Source organism: Bufo bufo, chromosome 11 (genome assembly GCF_905171765.1).
Source record: "Bufo bufo chromosome 11, aBufBuf1.1, whole genome shotgun sequence".
NCBI classification, from domain to species: Eukaryota; Metazoa; Chordata; class Amphibia; order Anura; family Bufonidae; genus Bufo; species Bufo bufo.
In genome coordinates, this window is record NC_053399.1 from 1785929 (window position 1) to 1809387 (window position 23459).

At 57.8% G+C, this 23459-nt stretch overlaps 2 protein-coding genes and 2 long non-coding RNA genes across 5 annotated transcripts in view; 3 read left to right on the forward strand and 1 right to left on the reverse strand.

The window, feature by feature from the left end:
- Positions 1-108: 108 nt before the first annotated feature.
- Positions 109-6126, forward strand: ZC2HC1C (zinc finger C2HC-type containing 1C). The gene is made up of 2 exons (XM_040412361.1): positions 109-2298; positions 5734-6126. Exons 1-2 carry the CDS (start codon positions 124-126, stop codon positions 5986-5988), a joined length of 2430 nt encoding a protein of 809 aa, XP_040268295.1. The 5' UTR covers positions 109-123; the 3' UTR covers positions 5989-6126.
- A 1381-nt stretch (positions 6127-7507) lies between these two features.
- The window catches only part of NEK9 (NIMA related kinase 9), a 55174-nt gene continuing 39222 nt past the window's right edge, over positions 7508-23459 (reverse strand). Inside the window, exons 5-23 of one of the 2 annotated variants that reach the window (XM_040412363.1) lie at positions 20960-21065; positions 20755-20886; positions 20569-20679; positions 12214-12278; positions 12087-12137; positions 11820-12012; positions 11604-11748; positions 11332-11532; positions 11209-11255; positions 10982-11137; positions 10794-10902; positions 10554-10715; positions 10306-10476; positions 10168-10227; positions 9909-10087; positions 9693-9827; positions 9461-9622; positions 9332-9382; positions 7508-7921 (exon numbers count right to left, since the gene is read on the reverse strand). In XM_040412363.1, coding sequence (XP_040268297.1) covers positions 7790-7921; positions 9332-9382; positions 9461-9622; positions 9693-9827; positions 9909-10087; positions 10168-10227; positions 10306-10476; positions 10554-10715; positions 10794-10902; positions 10982-11137; positions 11209-11255; positions 11332-11532; positions 11604-11748; positions 11820-12012; positions 12087-12137; positions 12214-12278; positions 20569-20679; positions 20755-20886; positions 20960-21065 — 2368 coding nt within the window. In that variant the 3' untranslated portion in view covers positions 7508-7789. Of the gene's footprint in view, positions 7922-9331; positions 9386-9460; positions 9623-9692; positions 9828-9908; positions 10088-10167; positions 10228-10305; positions 10477-10553; positions 10716-10793; positions 10903-10981; positions 11138-11208; positions 11256-11331; positions 11533-11603; positions 11749-11819; positions 12013-12086; positions 12138-12213; positions 12279-20568; positions 20680-20754; positions 20887-20959; positions 21066-23459 lie in introns of both variants that reach the window. The other variant, XM_040412362.1, reaches the window with a different exon arrangement.
- LOC120982306 lies at positions 14462-14948 on the forward strand. The gene is made up of 3 exons (XR_005774877.1): positions 14462-14516; positions 14562-14624; positions 14722-14948. It is a non-coding gene; the product is annotated as an uncharacterized LOC120982306 (long non-coding RNA).
- On the forward strand, positions 18306-19498 carry LOC120982307. The gene is made up of 4 exons (XR_005774878.1): positions 18306-18454; positions 18770-18832; positions 18930-19100; positions 19416-19498. It is a non-coding gene; the product is annotated as an uncharacterized LOC120982307 (long non-coding RNA).

Sequence of the window (23459 nt, forward strand, 5' to 3'; positions counted from 1 at the left end):
TCAGTGCCAGCCCCTTAGTGACGTCATTGGCTATGGTTTCCTAGCAACCGCCACAACAGCGCTGAAGCAGCTTCCAGGGCAGCGCGTCTTGTGGTGACCCGAGGGCGGCCGGCTCCCTCCACGATGGCCGGACTCCACATGGCCTCCTTCCCCTACCCTGAGGGCCTGAGTGAAGTCTCCCCCCTCCAGCGAGCACATCATGGCCCCCGAGTCCTCTCCAAGCTGGAGGTGTTGAAGAAGGAGTACCAGGAGCGGACGCTGCAGGCCAAGGAGCAGAGGCTGCTGACATTACACCCGCGGGTCAGCGGCTCCAGAGCCTGGCCTCTGGAGGAAAAGTCCTGGGCCTCAAACTGGACCGTGCCCAAAAGGACAGCCGGTGTGGACCGCGCCCACCCCCTCCAGCCCGTCCACCCCATGCCCTTTGTCCGCTCCAAGTCAGGACCAAGCCGCGCCGAGCAGTGGCAGGAGCTGGAGAACCGCCAGAGGAATCTGGAGGCTGAGATCCGCAGGAAAGAGGCGCTGCTCCGCGAGAAGCTGCACCGGACAGAGGAAGAGCTGAGGCGCATCCAGAGGGAGAAGGAGGAGGCCGACCAGGAGGAAAAAAGGGAGGCCAAGAGGAGGTCCAGAAGAAGCAGACTGGAGGAAGAAGACAGCGGGGGCAGTAAGGACCGTCCCCTCTCCATAAACCAGTACAATGCGGGCACAAAGGACCGTCCCCTCTCCATAGACCAGAACAAAGCGGGCACAAAGGATAATCCCCTCTCCATAGACCAGTACAAAGCGGGCACAAAGGACCGTCCCCTCTCCATAGACCAGTACAAAGCGGGCACAAAGGACCGTCCCCTCTCCATAAACCAGTACAATGCGGGCACAAAGGACCGTCCCCTCTCCATAAACCAGTACAAAGCGGGCACAAAGGACCGTCCCCTCTCCATAGACCAGTACAAAGCGGGCACAAAGGATAATCCCCTCTCCATAAACCAGTACAGTAAGAGCAAGAACAATAATCCCCTCTCCATAGACCAATACAGCAAGAAGGACCATCCCCTCTCCATAGACCAGTACAATGCGGGCACGAAGGACAGTCCCCTCTCCATAGACCAGTACAACACGGGTACGAAGGACCGTTCCCTCTCGATAGACCAGTACAACATGGGTACAAAGTATCATCCCCTCTCCATAAACCAGTACAGAAAGAGCAAGAAGGACCGTCCCCTCTCCATAGACCAGGACACCGAGGGCAGGAAGGACCGTCCCCTCTCCATAGACCAGGACAGCGAGGGCAGGAAGGACCGTCCCCACTCCATAGACCAGGACACCGAGGGCAGGAAGGACCGTCCCCTCTCCATAGACCAGGACACCGAGGGCAGGAAGGACCGTCCCCACTCCATAGACCAGGACACCGAGGGCAGGAAGGACCGTCGCCTCTCCATAGACCAGGACAGCGAGGGCAGGAAGTACCGTCCCCACTCCATAGACCAGGACACCGAGGGCAGGAAGGACCGTCGCCTCTCCATAGACCAGGACACCGAGGGCAGGAAGGACCGTTTCCTCTCCATAGACCAGTACAGTGAGGGCAGGAAGGACCGTCCCCTCTCCATAGACCAGGACAGCGAGGGCAGGAAGTACCGTCCCCACTCCATAGACCAGGACACCGAGGGCAGGAAGGACCGTCCCCTCTCCATAGACCAGGACACCGAGGGCAGGAAGGACCGTCCCCTCTCCATAGACCAGTACAGTGAGGGCAGGAAGGACCGTCCCCTCTCCATAGACCAGGACAGCGAGGGCAGGAAGGACCGTCCCCACTCCATAGACCAGGACACCGAGGGCAGGAAGGACCGTCCCCTCTCCATAGACCAGGACACCGAGGGCAGGAAGGACCGTCCCCTCTCCATAGACCAGTACAGTGAGGGCAGGAAGTACCGTCCCCTCTCCATAGACCAGTACAGCGAGGGCAGAAAGGATCGTACCCTCTCCATAGGTGAAGCCTATCCTTCCTTACAGGGCACTGTTCTAGACCCTCCGGGGGTGCAGGGCGGTGGACGCCCATCATTTCAGCACTCGGAGGAAGCGTTGCTTTACAGTAAGGCCCCTGAGAGCCCGGAGCAGCAGCTGGTACCATGTCCGTTGTGTGGGCGACATTTTGTGGAGCACCGTCTTCAGAAGCACACCGCAGTATGTGAGCGAGCACATGGCTCCAGAAGGAAGGTGTTTGACTCCTCCAAGGCCCGAGCCAAGGGAACAGATTTAGAGCAGTATCTTCTCAAGATAGGAGGACAACCGTCCCCAGCCCCCCAGGTCAGCGACACCCCCTGACATTAGGTCAGGAGCATGCTATCACCTCCCATACCTTCGCCCATCCTCCAGCTTTCTGCTCCTTCTCCTTTTCCCACGCCTTCTCCTTATCGTCTCGCCCCCCGACCCTTCCCTTATCCTCTTGCCTACCATACTGTTGCCTGTCCCCCCTCATCTTCTGTCCTCTCACACCTTCCCATTCCTTCCGCTCGTCCTTTTGCTTTCCTCCTCTTGCCCTTCCACGTCTCCCCTCATCCTCCTGCTCCTTCCCCCTCTCCATATGCCTTCCCCTCGTCCTCTTGCAGACTCCCCCGGGGCCACTTCTTGCGACCTCCCCTTGTCCCCTCAAACCTTCCTCCAGCATCTTCTCTTCCTCCCGCACATTCCTGCAGCCTCATCCACCTCCCCTCACTCTTCCTCTCCTTCCTCTGGTCATCCTCATCCTTTCTCACCTTCCCCGTGTCCTCTTGCTTCCCACACCTTTCCTCATGCCTTCCTCTGGCCTGTACCCGTCTTCTCGCCCTCCGACACATTCCCCTTCTTCCTTTATGCTCTCATCCTCATGCACCTCTCCTCATTCTACTTTTCCACGCTTTCCCCTGGCCACTCCTTGCCTTCCTCTGCCGTCTGCCAGCCTCCACTCACCTCCCAGTCTTCCCAGTTTGCTCCGCCCCCGGAAGCCTTGACCTCCCCTTTTCCTATGATATTGTTCGTCGGCCTCCTCACCTCCCAGCCTTCCCTGCACTCCCTTTGTCCTCCCCTCATGCTCTTGCCCCCCCAGACTCCCCTCACGCCCCAGCCTTCCCTGCACTCCCTTTGTCCTCCCCTCATGCTCTCGCCCCCCCAGACTCCCCTCACCTCCCAGCCTTCCATCGACTCCCTTTGTCCTCCCCTCATGCTCTCGCCCTCCCGCGCCTTCCCCTGGCCTCCCAGCCTTCCCTGCACTCCCTTTTGTCCTCCCCTCACCTCCCAGCCTTCCCTCGGCTCCCTTCGTCCTCCACTCATGCTCTCGCCCTCCTGCGCCTTCCCTCGACTCCCTTTGTCCTCCCCTCCCAGCCCATTTATCCTCCCCTCATGTTCTCACCCTCCCACGCCTTCCCCCTGGCCTCCCCTCACCTCCCAGCCTTCCCTACACTCCCTTTGTCCCGCCCTCATGTTCTCACCCTCCCACGCCTAGCCTCTGGCCTCCCCTCACCTCCCTTTGTTCTCCCCTCATGCCCTCGCCTTCCCCCTGGCCTCACCTCCCAGCCTTCCCTGCACTCCCTTCGTCCTGCCCTCATGTTCTCACCCTCCCACGCCTTCCTCCTGGCCTCCCCTCACCTCCCAGCCTTCCCTGCACTCCCTTCGTCCTCCCCTCATGTTCTCACCCTCCCATGCCTAGCCCCTGGCCTCCTCTCACCTCCCTTTGTTCTCCCCTCATGCTCTCACCCTCCCACGCCTTCCCTGCACTCCCTTCGTCCTGCCCTCATGTTCTCACCCTCTCATGCCTTCCTCCTGGCTTCCCCTCACCTCCCCGCCTTCCCTTTGTCCTCCCCTCATGCTCTCTCCCTCCAACGACCTTCCCCTGGCCTCCCAGCCTTCCCTCGACTCCCTTTGTTCTCCCCTCATGCTTTCGCCTTCCCTCTTCTCCCAGCCTTCCCTGCACTCCCTTTGTCCTGCCCTCATGTTCTCGCCCTCCCACGCCTAGCCCCTGGCCTCCCCTCACCTCCCAGCCTTCCCTTTGTCCTGCCCTCATGTTCTCGCCCTCCCACGCCTAGCCCCTGGCCTCACCTCCCAGCCTTCCCTGCACTCCCTTCGTCCTGCCCTCATGTTCTCGCCCTCCCACGCCTAGCCCCTGGCCTCACCTCCCAGCCTTCCCTGGCCTCACCTCCCAGCCTTCCGTGCACTCCCTTCGTCCTGCCCTCATGTTCTCGCCCTCCCACGCCTAGCCCCTGGCCCCCGCCTCACCTCCCAGCCTTCCCTGCACTCCCTTCATCCTGCCCTCATGTTCTCGCCCTCCCACGCCTGGCCCCTTGGCCTCACCTCCCAGCCTTCCCTCCACTCCCTTCGTCCTGCCCTCATGTTCTCGCCCTCCCACGCCTAGCCCCTGGCCTCACCTCCCAGCCTTCCCTGCACTCCCTTTTGTCCTGCCCTCATGTTCTCGCCCTCCCACGCCTAGCCCCTGGCCTCACCTCCCAGCCTTCCCTGCACTCCCTTCGTCCTGCACTCATGTTCTCGCCTTCCCACGCCTAGCCCCTGGCCCCCGCCTCACCTCCCAGCCTTCCCTGCACTCCCTTCGTCCTGCCCTCATGCTTTCGCCTTCCCTCTTCTCCCAGCCTTCCCTGCACTCCCTTTGTCCTTCCCTCCCCTCATGTTCTCGCCCTCCCACGCCTAGCCCCTGGCCTCCCCTCACCTCCCAGCCTTCCCTGCACTCCCTTTGTCCTGCCCTCATGTTCTCGCCCTCCCACGCCTAGCCCCTGGCCTCCCCTTACCTCCCAGCCTTCCCTGCACTCCCTTCGTCCTGCCCTCATGTTCTCGCCCTCCCACGCCTAGCCCCTGGCCTCCCCTCACAGCCTTCCCTGCACTCCCTTCGTCCTGCCCTCATGTTCTCGCCCTCCCACGCCTAGCCCCTGGCCTCACCTCCCAGCCTTCCCTGCACTCCCTTCGTCCTGCCCTCATGTTCTCGCCCTCCCACGCCTAGCCCCTGGCCTCACCTCCCAGCCTTCCCTGCACTCCCTTCGTCCTGCCCTCATGTTCTCGCCCTCCCACGCCTAGCCCCTGGCCTCACCTCCCAGCCTTCCCTGCACTCCCTTCGTCCTGCCCTCATGTTCTCGCCCTCCCACGCCTAGCCCCTGGCCTCACCTCCCAGCCTTCGCTGCACTCCCTTCGTCCTGCCCTCATGTTCTCGCCCTCCCACGCCTAGCCCCTGGCCTCCTCTCACCTCCCAGCCTTCCCTGCACTCCATTCGTCCTGCCCTCATGTTCTCGCCTTCCCACGCCTAGCCCCTGGCCTCACCTCCCAGCCTTCGCTGCACTCCCTTCGTCCTGCCCTCATGTTCTCGCCCTCCCACGCCTAGCCCCTGGCCTCCCCTTACCTCCCAGCCTTCCCTGCACTCCCTTCGTCCTGCCCTCATGTTCTCGCCCTCCCACGCCTAGCCCCTGGCCTCCCCTCACAGCCTTCCCTGCACTCCCTTCGTCCTGCCCTCATGTTCTCGCCCTCCCACGCCTAGCCCCTGGCCTCCTCTCACCTCCCAGCCTTCCCTTTGTCCTCCCCTCGTGCTGTCACCCGTCCTATGGCCACTCCTTGCCTTCCTCTGGTGTCTGCCTCCCCCCTCAAGCCTTGCCTTGGCCTCTGATTTCCCTCTTCTCACCTTTTGTACCGTTCCCAAGGTCTTCCCCTTCTACCCACGTTAGTACTGGTCTGATATTTCCTTCCTCACTTATCTTTTTTTATTGGCAGGTGAAAGCCAGCTCCTGGCGTAAGAAGCATGAGTCTTTCTTGAGGACCATTCATCAGGCGCGAGTAGTGCAGGATGTTGTTGCCAGAGGGGGAAGGATAGCCGATCTGCCCCCTGTGCCCCCAGAAGATAACCCAGATTACGTGGCTTGTCCTCACTGCAGCCGACGCTTTTCTCCACGTGCAGCCGAACGACATATTCCTAAGTGTGAGACAATTAAAAGCAGACCCCGACCTCCCCCATCCCGCCGCCGCTGACAGGTACGAGGCTTCCTACGTCTTTACACCATGTTTGTCGTTTTATGCCATATGTATCTATAAGGGGCTGCTGTATTAGAAGACAGTGTCCCATTAGATCACAATAAAAGGCATACAGCAAAAAAAAGCTTAAACTGAACCAGCAGGAACTGACATCTATACCTGTAGAGGGGCATGTATAGGCGACCGGGTACTTATATACCTGTAGAGGGGCATGTATAGGCGACCGGGTACTTATATACCTGTAGAGGGGCATGTATAGGCGACCGGGTACTTATATACCTGTAGAGGGGCATGTATAGGCGACCGGGTACTTATATACCTGTAGAGGGGCATGTATAGGCGACCGGGGTACTTATATACCTGTAGAGGGGCATGTATAGGCGACCGGGGGTACTTATATACCTGTAGAGGGGCATGTATAGGCGACCGGGTACTTATATACCTGTAGAGGGGCATGTATAGGCGGCCGGGTACTTATATACCTGTAGAGGGGCATGTATAGGCGGGTACTTATATACCTGTAGAGGGGCATGTATAGACGACCGGGTACTTATATACCTGTAGAGGGGCATGTATAGCCGGCCGGGTACTTATATACCTGTAGAGGGGCATGTATAGGCGGATACTTATATACCTGTAGAGGGGCATGTATAGGCGGGTACTTATATACCTGTAGAGGGGCATGTATAGACGACCGGGTACTTATATACCTGTAGAGGGGCATGTATAGGCGGCCGGGTACTTATATACCTGTAGAGGGGCATGTATAGGCGGGTACTTATATACCTGTAGAGGGGCATGTATAGACGACCGGGTACTTATATACCTGTAGAGGGGCATGTATAGGCGGGTACTTATATACCTGTAGAGGGGCATGTATAGACGACCGGGTACTTATATACCTGTAGAGGGGCATGTATAGCCGGCCGGGTACTTATATACCTGTAGAGGGGCATGTATAGGCGGGTACTTATATACCTGTAGAGGGGCATGTATAGGCGGCCGGGTACTTATATACCTGTAGAGGGGCATGTATAGGCGGGTACTTATATACCTGTAGAGGGGCATGTATAGGCGTCCAGTGACGTATAACCCTTAGAAGTCAATGGAGTGACGTGGAACGTCTGGACGTGAGCCCCATCAAGATGCTGTAGGCCAGGCATCCTCAAACTGCGGCCACCCAGCTGTTGCAAAACTACAACTCCCAGCATGAGCCTACAGCAGGGCATTGTGGGAGTTGTAGCCGCAGTTTGGGGGTGCCTGCTGTAGGGGGACGCCACGTCGGTTGGAGAGGGGGGAAAATGCCTGCAGGTCAATATCGGGGAATGGCGCCACGGCTGCGGTGTCTGTGTGGAATCCACTGTGGACGGCGCAGATTTAGTGGAGCAGGAATGTAGAAATAAGCTTAGATGGATGCATCCACAGTGACCACTGCGCCCGGTACAGGCCTCAGCAATGGACGTGCTGCCTAGGGGGGCACTTACTTATTCCGTATATGAGAGGTCTGCACAGCGGCGGCTTCACACAGTGGTTTATTTCACATTGGGTGTGAGAAGGGCTGGAAGTGACCGAATACTGCCGGGGGCCGGGCCCCTCGCGCTGTCCACTGTCACTTTCAGCCTGGACATCTTTGGCAAAATTAAAGGCGGCCGTGCAGAAACAAACTGTCCTGTTTGGCAATGAAATCCGCCCATCCGCCCATCCCTGGGCTCCAGCAGCGGTCTCCGGGCACCGGGGGGCGCTGTGCTCAGATAAGGCACTGACAAGTCTCTCTCTTCATGACAGGAACGTGACGCTATCACATGGAGGTCCCAGAAGCAGAGCGGCAGGGGTCTGTGCCCAGGAAGCACCACGAGCCCTCGTCACAGTCTTCTCTGGAGGTTTCTGTGCTGCCACCAGCAGAGGATGCCCCCTTCATACAGAGCGCCACCTGCAGGAAGATGAATGGAACATAAGTACATTCTTACTGTTAGGACACCCCCTCAGGATCTGATCGGGGAGGTCTCCCAAATGCAAAGCTCCATCCCCTGTGCAGCGCTGCAGTACCAGCTCCGGCCACTACACAACGGCTGGAGCCCTAGATTCAACGTCACCCTAAGGATAGGCCATCAATATGAAAGTCCAAGAAAAACCCTTTCAGTGGAATTTTTCCTAATTAAAACCAGAAACAGACATTTTCAACTGTCTTGTCTGATGGCGTTACTCGGTTTTCTGCAGATGATTGCAGGAGCTACAATCAGCCATATGCTGTCTGGAGATTGTAGTGAGCATGCTCTGCACCCTAATGTGCCACGGAGGGGATCTTACCATCCACTACTGACCTCTATGGGAGAGCATAGTGGGCATGTTCTGTGTCTTATGCAGAGGGCACTGAGCAGGGCAATGGTGGATCTAGCGTTCTGCCTCCATCTCTCTAATGGAGGTGTTTCCCATGCTGATAATGAAGGGACTGCTACCTCATTCTACCGGGAGAGGCGAGGGCACGTTCCCACCGGGAGAGGCGAGGGCACGTTCCCACCGGGAGAGGCGAGGGCACGTTCCCACCGGGAGAGGCGAGGGCACGTTCCCACCGGGAGAGGCGAGGGCACGTTCCCACCGGGAGAGGCGAGGGCACGTTCCCACCGGGAGAGGCGAGGGCAGGTTCCCACCGGGAGAGGCGAGGGCACGTTCCCACCGGGAGAGGCGAGGGCACGTTCCCACCGGGAGAGGCGAGGGCACGTTCCCACCGGGAGAGGCGAGGGCAGGTTCCCACCGGGAGAGGCGAGGGCAGGTTCCCACCGGGAGAGGCGAGGGCAGGTTCCCACCGGGAGAGGCGAGGGCAGGTTCCCACCGGGAGAGGCGAGGGCAGGTTCCCACCGGGAGAGGCGAGGGCAGGTTCCCACCGGGAGAGGCGAGGGCAGGTTCCCACCGGGAGAGGCGAGGGCACGTTCCCACCGGGAGAGGCGAGGGCACGTTCCCACCGGGAGAGGCGAGGGCAGGTTCCCACCGGGAGAGGCGAGGGCAGGTTCCCACCGGGAGAGGCGAGGGCAGGTTCCCACCGGGAGAGGTTGCCTTGTCATTGGCAGCTGGGCTCACAGAGCGTTCCTAACCTGAGATTTCTACATGAACAGCAGTATTCCAGCGCAGGGGGGTCAGCCTATTGTGCGCTCAGTTTTCTGGCTCCTCCCCCTTCAACTGGATACAGAGGATTCCTGTCGACAAGATCCGCTCTGCTCCCGGCCACGAGAAAAGCTTTCGCCCTCTAGTTCTCGGGATTGTCAGGATCCCATAGGTCAGATCACCCCCTGGGTTAAGCAGCGGCCCTGCACCAGTTGTATCACTGCAGCATGGGGGGCATTACCTGTCTCTGCAGCACCTGGATGGTCTCCCCTTGTTTACTAACCGCCAGACCCTGCTGAAAGACAAAAAGCGTCACTTCCCCCAGTGAACAGTGCTTGTGGAGTGGCGCTGCTGAGCGCTTCACACCTACCTGCATCACTGCCTGCAGCTTGTCCTCAAGCTCCTGGACCAGCACGGTCAGCCGGGCATTGTCTCTGCGCAGACTCTCCTGCTCACTCATACAGGTGATCACCAGTCCCTGCAGTCTCTTCACCTCTTCCTGCAGAGCGCTGCACACACAGGACTGTGGCTCCTGGAAAGACAGCACGGACCATGTAGTGTCCACACAACCCCGCTGCCCCCTCCGCAGTCCCCCCCATTACCTGCTGGACCAGTGCTGGAGCTTCTGCGGGGGTCTGCTGCAGCTCTTCTAATAGTGGAGGCATGTCCTGCGAGAACTCCATATCCTGAAAGGATGGTGTATCGGGCATCGGGATGAACTCTGCCTCTTCCAGCTCCTGCCAAGGGAGAAAGCCATCTCCCTGTGGTCAGTACATAGTGCTGTGGCGCTCCTGCCCTAATACTCGCCAGCCTAATACCTGTCGCAGCCAGTTCGGGCACGCGCTGCTCTCCATGTTCCCAGTGGTGTTAAAGGGGCTGGTCTCTGGTTCTGCCTCCATAGTCCTACGAAAGCCATCACTGGGCTCCGACGACACTGACTCACTGGCACTGTCTCCATCGCCTCCCGCAGAGCTCTGCGACGAGCAGCTCTGTGCCACTGTGGGGGAAGAAGAGGATTCATCTCTGCAGATTCCAGAAGAGCAGTCACCCCTCCCTCCCTGCACAATGGGCACTCACGTGTTCCAATGGACAGACCACTGCTGTTAGAGCGAATTGTTTTGGAGTTCAGGACTTTCTCTGTCAAAAAATATCAATAAGTAAGGGAGCAGAGTAACCATGACCGGAGGCACCCCACATACCAAGGTGCCCACTCACCCACAATCAGGATCGTGTGCCAGCCACGGCAAGAAAGATCCGTCACATGATGTAAGGAGCCAAATATTGGACGTGGCCAGGAGGTACAGATGTCAGGGCCTTGAGGCCGCTCATTTGGGGTCATAGCCAGACGGCCATTTCCACCATTTCCCCAAGCAAAAATATGATTATCTGAAAGAAAAGCCAACAGATTGTGGAGAGAGGGATCATTCAGCCGGCACCATCCCCCCCAGCGATCAGTCACTCACCATCAGTGGCTGCAATGGTGAACTCATCCCCACAGGACACTCTAATCACCTGCTTTCCACCAAGAGGTCCACCCAGGAGGTTGATGCCCAGATGCTTCCGATAGTCTCCCACACCCAGCTGGCCACACTTGTTAGATCCAAATGTCAAAAGACGGCCACGCTCTAAAGAAATGGAGGGCACACTTGAGAACACAGGTAACCCAGACGGGAGGTGGTTTGGGGGTAACGTCCACTCCTCACCATCAATGGCGGCTGTATGGGTCTTTCCAGGCGAGATGCTTCGCACTTTGTAGAATGAGAGTTGCCTGGCGAGAGTCAGTGAAGTGGTGTAGGGTACTTCACGATAAGCCTAAGGGCAAAGAGTGATGCCATCACACGGAGCAGCAGAACACCAGCTGTGTGCATTCACTAGGTGCTCCCCCACATACCTCGTGATTGATGATGCCCACAGTGCACTGATTTAAGCCAAGCTTGTTGTGTTCATTTAAGCCACAGGCAAGAACTTTCCCAGACTGGGTGAGCAGGAAACTGCCGTCTGAGCCACAGCTGACACTGACGATGCACAGGCCGCGCTGCACCTCCACCTGGCAACAGGAAATCATGTCACAGCAGATCTCACATGCAAACGAAGAGAGAGCAGAGGCCGGAAAATCACCTTCTGGGGAGCAGAGACATCGTCCTCCGAGTCCAGGCCCAAGCGTCCTGCACAGAGGAAACTCAGGTCACAGCTGCACCCTCCAATCATCAGCGTGAAGGGCGCAGAATGCAGTGCACGTACCGTACTCGCCGCAGCCCCACGAGTACACGCACTTGCTGCGAGTCAGAACCATGACGTGACTATCACCACATGACACCTGTTCAATGGGTTCATTCAGGAAGAAATCCACCAGAATGGGCTCTAGGACCTCAGAGCCTAGGCTCTGACCCACTCCCAGGCAGCCATAGTAATCCGAGCCAAAGGAGTAGAGCTGACCTTCATCTGCACAACAGGAACAAACACTTACTCTCAGCGCGATGCACAGGGAGCATCAGATGGCTCTCCTCACTCACCGGTAATACACATGGTGAAATCTCCACCACAGCTGACTTCTTGCACAGATTTGCCCTGCAGCTTCTCCACGTGTTTTGGTTGCCGGTATGAGGCACGGTCCCCGTGGCCCAGTTGACCATGCAGCTTTGAGCCTCCCTGCATGTTCTGGGGAGATGTTCTGGTGTCAGGTAAATGCAAACACTGAAGGTTTACAGCTTTCTGCTCTCAGCACTTACCACCCAAGAGTACAGCTCTTTCTCCACCGTCACCACTGCAAAATGAGCGTCTCCGGCACACACCTGTCGGGCACGGCACCCTCCCTTAAACACATCTAACTTCTGCGGAGTGGATTTTCCACCTCCCCACACATAAACTTCACTGCTCCGAGACGTAACCACTGCAACAGGGGCCTCAGTGACAGCGCCCGGCCTTAGAAAACATGAGAGATGATCAGCACAATTTCAGAGCTGCAGGGGGGATGCAGCGCAGTCTCTTCTCCTCACCTGGGTCTCTTGTTGGACTTGTTGAGGAGAGACACCTGTTCCTCCATATCCCTGTAAAGAACCATGAGAATTCTCATCACCCTGTACTAAGGGGGTTCCCATCTCCAAAGTACCCTGCTGTGTTTACCTCCGCCGAAGACTCAGCAATGGCTGCTCCAAGATCTCTTCTGCGCTGGGTCTCTTCTCTGGGTCCTAAAACAAACAGAACCATAATCCTGATTCTAGAAGGACACTGTAATTCAGAAATCTGCAGATTCTCAGCTCCGGGGAGTACAGGCTCACCTGCTACAGACACAGCCGCACGACATCTGTCAGCTCCTGGAAGTACAGGCTCACCTGCTGCAGACACAGCCGCACTACATCTGTCAGCTCTGGAGAGTACAGGCTCACCTGCTGCAGACACAGCCGCACGACATCTGTCAGCTCCTGGAAGTACAGGCTCACCTGCTGCAGACACAGCCGCACTACATCTGTCAGCTCCTGGGAGTACAGGCTCACCTGCTGCAGACACAGCCGCACTACATCTGTCAGCTCCTGGGAGTACAGGCTCACCTGCTGCAGACACAGCCGCACTACATCTGTCAGCTCCTGGGAGTACAGGCTCACCTGCTGCAGACATAGCCGCACTACATCTGTCAGCTCCTGGGAGTACAGGCTCACCTGCTGCAGACACAGCCGCACAACATATGTCAGCTCCTGGGAGTACAGGCTCACCTGCTGCAGACACAGCCGCACTACATCTGTGAGCTCCTGGGAGTACAGGCTCACCTGCTGCAGACACAGCCGCACTACATCTGTCAGCTCCTGGGAGTACAGGCTCACCTGCTGCAGACACAGCCGCACTACATCTGTCAGCTCTGGGGAGTACAGGCTCACCTGCTGCAGACACAGCCGCACTACATCTGTCAGCTCCGGGGAGTACAGGCTCACCTGCTGCAGACACAGCCGCACTACATATGTCAGCTTCGGGGAGTACAGGCACCCCTCCTGCAGACATAGCCGCACTACATCTGTCAGCTCCTGGGAGTACAGGCTCACCTGCTGTAGACACAGCCGCACTACATATGTCAGCTTCGGGGAGTACAGGCTCCCCTCCTGTAGACACAGCCGCACTACATCTGTCAGCTCCGGGGAGTACAGGCTCACCTGCTGCAGACACAGCCGCACTACATATGTCAGCTCCTGGGAGTACAGGCTCACCTGCTGCAGACACAGCCACACTACATCTGTGAGCTCCTGGGAGTACAGGCTCACCTGCTGCAGACACAGCCGCACTACATCTGTCAGCTCCTGGGAGTACAGGCTCACCTGCTGCAGACACAGCCGCACTACATCTGTCAGCTCTGGAGAGTACAGGCTCACCTGCTGCAGACACAGCCGAACTACATCTGTCAGCTCCGGGGAGTACAGGCTCACCTGCTGCAGACACAGCCGCACTACATATGTCAGCTTCGGGGAGTACAGGCTCCCTTCCTGCTGACATAGCCGCACTACATCTGTCAGCTCCTGGGAGTACAGGCTCACCTGCTGTAGACACAGCCGCACTACATATGTCAGCTTCGAGGAATACAGGCTCACCTGCTGCAGACACAGCCGCACTACATCTGTCAACTCCTGGGAGTACAGGCTCACCTGCTGCAGACACAGCCGCACTACATCTGTCAGCTCCGGGGAGTATAGGCTCACCTGCTGCAGACACAGCCGCACTACATCTGTGAGCTCCTGGAAGTACAGGCTCACCTGCTGCAGACACAGCCGCACTACATCTGTCAGCTCCTGGGAGTACAGGCTCACGTGCTGCAGACACAGCCGCACTACATCTGTCAGCTCCTGGGAGTACAGGCTCACCTGCTGCAGACACAGCCGCACTACATCTGTCAGCTCCGGGGAGTACAGGCTCACCTGCTGCAGACACAGCCGCACTACATATGTCAGCTTCGGGGAGTACAGGCTCCCCTCCTGCAGACATAGCCGCACTACATCTGTCAGCTCCTGGGAGTACAGGCTCACCTGCTGTAGACACAGCCGCACTACATATGTTAGCTTCGAGGAATACAGGCTCACCTGCTGCAGACACAGCCGCACTACATCTGTCAACTCCTGGGAGTACAGGCTCACCTGCTGCAGACACAGCCGCACTACATCTGTCAGCTCCGGGGAGTACAGGCTCACCTGCTGTAGACACAGCCGCACTACATATGTCAGCTTCGAGGAATACAGGCTCACCTGCTGCAGACACAGCCGCACTACATCTGTCAACTCCTGGGAGTACAGGCTCACCTGCTGCAGACACAGCCGCACTACATCTGTCAGCTCCGGGGAGTACAGGCTCACCTGCTGCAGACACAGCCGCACTACATCTGTGAGCTCCTGGAAGTACAGGCTCACCTGCTGCAGACACAGCCGCACTACATCTGTCAGCTCCTGGGAGTACAGGCTCACCTGCTGCAGATACAGCCGCACTACATCTGTCAGCTCCTGGAAGTACAGGCTCACCTGCTGCAGACACAGCCGCACTACATCTGTCAGCTCCGGGGAGTACAGGCTCACCTGCTGCAGACACAGCCGCACTAACAGTCATCTCCTGGGAGTACAGGCTCACCTGCTGCAGACACAGCCGCACTACATCTGTGAGCTCCTGGGAGTACAGGCTCACCTGCTGCAGACACAGCCGCACTACATCTGTCAGCTCCTGGGAGTACAGGCTCACCTGCTGCAGACACAGCCGCACTACATCTGTCAGCTCCGGGGAGTACAGGCTCACCTGCTGCAGACACAGCCGCACTACATCTGTCAGCTCCGGGGAGTACAGGCTCACCTGCTGCAGACACAGCCGCACTACATATGTCAGCTTCGGGGAGTACAGGCACCCCTCCTGCAGACACAGCCGCACTACATCTGTCAGCTCCTGGGAGTACAGGCTCACCTGCTGTAGACACAGCCGCACTACATATGTCAGCTTCGGGGAGTACAGGCTCCCCTCCTGTAGACACAGCCGCACTACATCTGTCAGCTCCGGGGAGTACAGGCTCACCTGCTGCAGACACAGCCGCACTACATATGTCAGCTCCTGGGAGTACAGGCTCACCTGCTGCAGACACAGCCACACTACATCTGTGAGCTCCTGGGAGTACAGGCTCACCTGCTGCAGACACAGCCGCACTACATCTGTCAGCTCCTGGGAGTACAGGCTCACCTGCTGCAGACACAGCCGCACTACATCTGTCAGCTCTGGAGAGTACAGGCTCACCTGCTGCAGACACAGCCGCACTACATCTGTCAGCTCCGGGGAGTACAGGCTCACCTGCTGCAGACACAGCCGCACTACATATGTCAGCTTCGGGGAGTACAGGCTCCCTTCCTGCTGACATAGCCGCACTACATCTGTCAGCTCCTGGGAGTACAGGCTCACCTGCTGTAGACACAGCCGCACTACATATGTCAGCTTTGAGGAATACAGGCTCACCTGCTGCAGACACAGCCGCACTACATCTGTCAACTCCTGGGAGTACAGGCTCACCTGCTGCAGACACAGCCGCACTACATCTGTCAGCTCCGGGGAGTACAGGCTCACCTGCTGCAGACACAGCCGCACTACATCTGTGAGCTCCTGGAAGTACAGGCTCACCTGCTGCAGACACAGCCGCACTACATCTGTCAGCTCCTGGGAGTACAGGCTCACGTGCTGCAGACACAGCCGCACTACATCTGTCAGCTCCTGGAAGTACAGGCTCACCTGCTGCAGACACAGCCGCACTACATCTGTCAGCTCCGGGGAGTACAGGCTCACCTGCTGCAGACACAGCCGCACTACATATGTCAGCTTCGGGGAGTACAGGCTCCCCTCCTGCAGACATAGCCGCACTACATCTGTCAGCTCCTGGGAGTACAGGCTCACCTGCTGTAGACACAGCCGCACTACATATGTTAGCTTCGAGGAATACAGGCTCACCTGCTGCAGACACAGCCGCACTACATCTGTCAACTCCTGGGAGTACAGGCTCACCTGCTGCAGACACAGCCGCACTACATCTGTCAGCTCCGGGGAGTACAGGCTCACCTGCTGTAGACACAGCCGCACTACATATGTCAGCTTCGAGGAATACAGGCTCACCTGCTGCAGACACAGCCGCACTACATCTGTCAACTCCTGGGAGTACAGGCTCACCTGCTGCAGACACAGCCGCACTACATCTGTCAGCTCCGGGGAGTACAGGCTCACCTGCTGCAGACACAGCCGCACTACATCTGTGAGCTCCTGGAAGTACAGGCTCACCTGCTGCAGACACAGCCGCACTACATCTGTCAGCTCCTGGGAGTACAGGCTCACCTGCTGCAGACACAGCCGCACTACATCTGTCAGCTCCTGGAAGTACAGGCTCACCTGCTGCAGACACAGCCGCACTACATCTGTCAGCTCCGGGGAGTACAGGCTCACCTGCTGCAGACACAGCCGCACTAACAGTCATCTCCTGGGAGTACAGGCTCACCTGCTGCAGACACAGCCGCACTACATCTGTGAGCTCCTGGGAGTACAGGCTCACCTGCTGCAGACACAGCCGCACTACATCTGTCAGCTCCTGGGAGTACAGGCTCACCTGCTGCAGACACAGCCGCACTACATCTGTCAGCTCCTGGGAGTACAGGCTCACCTGCTGCAGACACAGCCGCACTACATCTGTCAGCTCCTGGGAGTACAGGCTCACCTGCTGCAGACACAGCCGCACTACATCTGTCAGCTCCTGGGAGTACAGGCTCACCTGCTGCAGACATAGCCGCACTACATCTGTCAGCTCCTGGGAGTACAGGCTCACCTGCTGCAGACACAGCCGCACAACATATGTCAGCTCCTGGGAGTACAGGCTCACCTGCTGCAGACACAGCCGCACTACATCTGTGAGCTCCTGGGAGTACAGGCTCACCTGCTGCAGACACAGCCGCACTACATCTGTCAGCTCCTGGGAGTACAGGCTCACCTGCTGCAGACACAGCCGCACTACATCTGTCAGCTCTGGGGAGTACAGGCTCACCTGCTGCAGACACAGCCGCACTACATCTGTCAGCTCCGGGGAGTACAGGCTCACCTGCTGCAGACACAGCCGCACTACATATGTCAGCTTCGGGGAGTACAGGCACCCCTCCTGCAGACATAGCCGCACTACATCTGTCAGCTCCTGGGAGTACAGGCTCACCTGCTGTAGACACAGCCGCACTACATATGTCAGCTTCGGGGAGTACAGGCTCCCCTCCTGTAGACACAGCCGCACTACATCTGTCAGCTCCGGGGAGTACAGGCTCACCTGCTGCAGACACAGCCGCACTACATATGTCAGCTCCTGGGAGTACAGGCTCACCTGCTGCAGACACAGCCGCACTACATCTGTCAGCTCCTGGGAGTACAGGCTCACCTGCTGCAGACACAGCCGCACTACATCTGTCAGCTCCTGGGAGTACAGGCTCACCTGCTGCAGACACAGCCGCACTACATCTGTCAGCTCTGGAGAGTACAGGCTCACCTGCTGCAGACACAGCCGAACTACATCTGTCAGCTCCGGGGAGTACAGGCTCACCTGCTGCAGACACAGCCGCACTACATATGTCAGCTTCGGGGAGTACAGGCTCCCTTCCTGCTGACATAGCCGCACTACATCTGTCAGCTCCTGGGAGTACAGGCTCACCTGCTGTAGACACAGCCGCACTACATATGTCAGCTTCGGGGAGTACAGGCTCACCTGCTGCAGACACAGCCGCACTACATCTGTCAACTCCTGGGAGTACAGGCTCACCTGCTGCAGACACAGCCGCACTACATCTGTCAGCTCCGGGGAGTACAGGCTCACCTGCTGCAGACACAGCCGCACTACATCTGTGAGCTCCTGGAAGTACAGGCTCACCTGCTGCAGACACAGCCGCACTACATCTGTCAGCTCCTGGGAGTACAGGCTCACGTGCTGCAGACACAGCCGCACTACATCTGTCAGCTCCTGGAAGTACAGGCTCACCTGCTGCAGACACAGCCGCACTACATCTGTCAGCTCCGGGGAGTACAGGCTCACCTGCTGCAGACACAGCCGCACTACATATGTCAGCTTCGGGGAGTACAGGCTCCCCTCCTGCAGACATAGCCGCACTACATCTGTCAGCTCCTGGGAGTACAGGCTCACCTGCTGTAGACACAGCCGCACTACATATGTTAGCTTCGAGGAATACAGGCTCACCTGCTGCAGACACAGCCGCACTACATCTGTCAGCTCCTGGGAGTACAGGCTCACGTGCTGCAGACACAGCCGCACTACATCTGTCAGCTCCTGGGAGTACAGGCTCACCTGCTGCAGACACAGCCGCACTACATCTGTCAGCTCCGGGGAGTACAGGCTCACCTGCTGTAGACACAGCCGCACTACATATGTCAGCTTCGAGGAATACAGGCTCACCTGCTGCAAACACAGCCGCACTACATCTGTCAACTCCTGGGAGTACAGGCTCACCTGCTGCAGACACAGCCGCACTACATCTGTCAGCTCCGGGGAGTACAGGCTCACCTGCTGCAGACACAGCCGCACTACATCTGTGAGCTCCTGGAAGTACAGGCTCACCTGCTGCAGACACAGCCGCACTACATCTGTCAGCTCCTGGGAGTACAGGCTCACCTGCTGCAGATACAGCCGCACTACATCTGTCAGCTCCTGGAAGTACAGGCTCACCTGCTGCAGACACAGCCGCACTACATCTGTCAGCTCCGGGGAGTACAGGCTCACCTGCTGCAGACACAGCCGCACTAACAGTCATCTCCTGGGAGTACAGGCTCACCTGCTGCAGACACAGCCGCACTACATCTGTGAGCTCCTGGGAGTACAGGCTCACCTGCTGCAGACACAGCCGCACTACATCTGTCAGCTCCTGGGAGTACAGGCTCACCTGCTGCAGACACAGCCGCACTACATCTGTCAGCTCTGGGGAGTACAGGCTCACCTGCTGCAGACACAGCCGCACTACATCTGTCAGCTCCGGGGAGTACAGGCTCACATGCTGCAGACACAGCCGCACTACATATGTCAGCTTCGGGGAGTACAGGCACCCCTCCTGCAGACATAGCCGCACTACATCTGTCAGCTCCTGGGAGTACAGGCTCACCTGCTGTAGACACAGCCGCACTACATATGTCAGCTTCGGGGAGTACAGGCTCCCCTCTTGTAGACACAGCCGCACTACATCTGTCAGCTCCGGGGAGTACAGGCTCACCTGCTGCAGACACAGCCGCACTACATATGTCAGCTCCTGGGAGTACAGGCTCACCTGCTGCAGACACAGCCACACTACATCTGTGAGCTCCTGGGAGTACAGGCTCACCTGCTGCAGACACAGCCGCACTACATCTGTCAGCTCCTGGGAGTACAGGCTCACCTGCTGCAGACACAGCCGCACTACATCTGTCAGCTCCGGAGAGTACAGGCTCACCTGCTGCAGACACAGCCGAACTACATCTGTCAGCTCCGGGGAGTACAGGCTCACCTGCTGCAGACACAGCCGCACTACATATGTCAGCTTCGGGGAGTACAGGCTCCCTTCCTGCTGACATAGCCGCACTACATCTGTCAGCTCCTGGGAGTACAGGCTCACCTGCTGTAGACACAGCCGCACTACATATGTCAGCTTCGAGGAATACAGGCTCACCTGCTGCAGACACAGCCGCACTACATCTGTCAGCTCCTGGGAGTACAGGCTCACCTGCTGCAGACACAGCCGCACTACATCTGTCAGCTCCGGGGAGTACAGGCTCACCTGCTGCAGACACAGCCGCACTACATCTGTAAGCTCCTGGAAGTACAGGCTCACCTGCTGCAGACACAGCCACATTACATCTGTCAGCTCCTGGGAGTACAGGCTCACGTGCTGCAGACACAGCCGCACTACATCTGTCAGCTCCTGGAAGTACAGGCTCACCTGCTGCAGACACAGCCGCACTACATCTGTCAGCTCCGGGGAGTACAGGCTCACCTGCTGCAGACACAGCCGCACTACATATGTCAGCTTCGGGGAGTACAGGCTCCCCTCCTGCAGACATAGCCGCACTACATCTGTCAGCTCCTGGGAGTACAGGCTCACCTGCTGTAGACACAGCCGCACTACATATGTTAGCTTCGAGGAATACAGGCTCACCTGCTGCAGACACAGCCGCACTACATCTGTCAACTCCTGGGAGTACAGGCTCACCTGCTGCAGACACAGCCGCACTACATCTGTCAGCTCCGGGGAGTACAGGCTCACCTGCTGTAGACACAGCCGCACTACATATGTCAGCTTCGAGGAATACAGGCTCACCTGCTGCAGACACAGCCGCACTACATCTGTCAACTCCTGGGAGTACAGGCTCACCTGCTGCAGACACAGCCGCACTAACAGTCATCTCCTGGGAGTACAGGCTCACCTGCTGCAGACACAGCCGCACTACATCTGTCAACTCATGGGAACACACGCTCACCTGCTGCAGACACAGCCGCACTACATCTGTCAGCTCCGGGGAGTACACGCTGTTATCCAGCTCCACGGCCCAGTTTCCCTGCACGATCTTCACACACAGGTTGAGCGGGTTCTGGGGGCAGAGTGAACAGTGTAACAATGGCTTCTGCTGAGACAAACAAGCAACAGAGGAAGGACGGGCACTCACTGTGGCATCAAAGGTGCGGGTCAGTGTTAGCAGCTCGTACAGCACGCAGCCCACCGCCCAGATGTCAGACTTGAAGCTGTACTTCACTCCCTGGCACAGCTCTGGAGACATGTAATAGAGGGTGCCGACACACTGCAACAAAGACACATGTGTGATAGGGTGGAGCGCCCCTCACAGCTGTCACACTGCAGCAAACACAACTCACCGTCTCCGCCATCGAAAACTCAGAGTTCAGCTGCTTGGCCAGCCCGTAATCCCCCAGCTTAATCAGATTGGCTTTAGTGAGGAAGATGTTTAACGTCTTAATGTCTCTACGCAAAAATAAATTTAAAAAAAGGTGACCGGTTGTTAACTCCGCCCTCCCTTACCTCCAGCAACAACCGCCTGTTAGCTCCGCCCTCCCTTACCTCCAGCAACAACCGCCTGTTAGCTCCGCCCTCCCTTACCTCCAGCAACAACCGCCTGTTTGCACCGCCCTCCCTTACCTCCAGCAACAACCGCCTGTTAGCTCCGCCCTCCCTTACCTCCAGCAACAACCGCCTGTTAGCTCCGCCCTCCCTTACCTCCAGCAACAACCTGTTAGCTCCGCCCTCCCTTACCTCCAGCAACAACCTGTTAGCTCCGCCCTCCCTTACCTCCAGCAACAACCTGTTAGCTCCGCCCTCCCTTACCTCCAGCAACAACCTGTTAGCTCCGCCCTCCCTTACCTTAAAGGGAACCTGTCACCAGTTTTATGGTGTCCTAACTAAGGGCAACATAAATAAGTGACTGAGGTAACCATCTGTCACACCAGTAAGTGAATACATCTAAGACACTTTTTAGTAGTTAATGATTGTATATAATTAGTTAGATTCTAATCAAATATCCACATGACCGGATCCCTTTAAGCAACAACCTGTTAGCTCCACCCTCCTTTATCTCTAGTAATGACTGTTAGCTCCGCCCTCCCTAATTTCTAGCAACCGCCTGTTAGTTCCGCCCTCCCTAATTTCAAGCAACTGTTAGCTCCGCCCTCCCTTACCTCCTGCAACCACGTATTAGCTCCGCCCTCCCTTATCTCCAAAACCTGTCTGTTAGCTCCGCCCCCTTTAAGTGCTAGTAATGCCTGTTAGCTCCGCTCTCCCTTATCTCCAGCAATCACCTGTTAGCCCCACCCTCCTTTGTGGCTCCGCTCCCACCCCCCTGTATTATCTCTTGTGGCTCCGCTCCCACCCCCCTGTATTATCTCTTGTGGCTCCGCTCCCACCCCCCTGTATTAACTCTTGTGGCTCCGCTCCCACCCCCCTGTATTATCTCTTGTGGCTCCGCTCCCACCCCCCCCTGTATTCTCTCTTGTGGCTCCGCTCCCACCCTCCTGTATTATCTCTTGTGGCTCCGCTCCCACCCCCCCTGTATTCTCTCTTGTGGCTCCGCTCCCACCCCCCTGTATTATCTCTTGTAGCTCCGCTCCCACCCCCCTGTATTATCTTTTGTGGCTCCGCTCCCACCCCCCTGTATTAACTCTTGTGGCTCCGCTCCCACCCCCCTGTATTATCTCTTGTGGCTCCGCTCCCACCCCCCTGTATTAACTCTTGTGGCTCCGCTCCCACCCCCCTGTATTATCTCTTGTGGCTCCGCTCCCACCCCCCTGTATTATCTCTTGTGGCTCCGCTCCCACCCCCCTGTATTATCTCTTGTGGCTCCGCTCCCACCCCCCTGTATTATCTCCTGTGACCACCTGTTGGCTCCGCTCCCACCCCCCTGTATTATCTCCTGTGACCACCTGTTGGCTCCGCTCCCACCCCCCTGTATTATCTCTTGTGGCTCCGCTCCCACCCCCCTGTATTATCTCTTGTGGCTCCGCTCCCACCCTCCTGTATTATCTCTTGTGGCTCCGCTCCCACCCCCCTGTATTATCTCCTGTGGCTCCGCTCCCACCCCCCTGTATTATCTCTTGTGGCTCCGCTCCCACCCCCATGTATTATCTCTTGTGGCTCCGCTCCCACCCCCATGTATTATCTCTTGTGGCTCCGCTCCCACCCCCCTGTATTATCTCTTGTGGCTCCGCTCCCACCCCCCTGTATTATCTCTTGTGGCTCCGCTCCCACCCCCCTGTATTATCTCTTGTGGCTCCGCTCCCACCCCCCTGTATTATCTCTTGTGGCTCTGCTCCCACCCCCCTGTATTATCTCTTGTGGCTCCGCTCCCACCCCCCTGTATTATCTCTTGTGACCACCTGTTGGCTCCGGTCCCACCCCCTGTATTATCTCTTGTGGCTCCGCTCCCACCCCCCTGTATTATCTCTTGTGGCTCCGCTCCCACCCCCCTGTATTATCTCTTGTGGCTCCGCTCCCACCCCCCTGTATTATCTTTTGTGGCTCCGCTCCCACCCCCCTGTATTATCTCTTGTGGCTCCGCTCCCACCCCCCTGTATTATCTCTTGTGGCTCCGCTCCCACCCCCCTGTATTATCTCTTGTGGCTCCGCTCCCACCCCCCTGTATTATCTCTTGTGGCTCCGCTCCCACCCCCCTGTATTATCTCTTGTGGCTCCGCTCCCACCCCCCTGTATTATCTCTTGTGGCTCCGCTCCCACCCCCCTGTATTATCTCTTGTGGCTCCGCTCCCACCCCCCTGTATTATCTCTTGTGGCTCCGCTCCCACCCCCCTGTATTATCTCTTGTGGCTCCGCTCCCACCCCCCTGTATTATCTCTTGTGGCTCCGCTC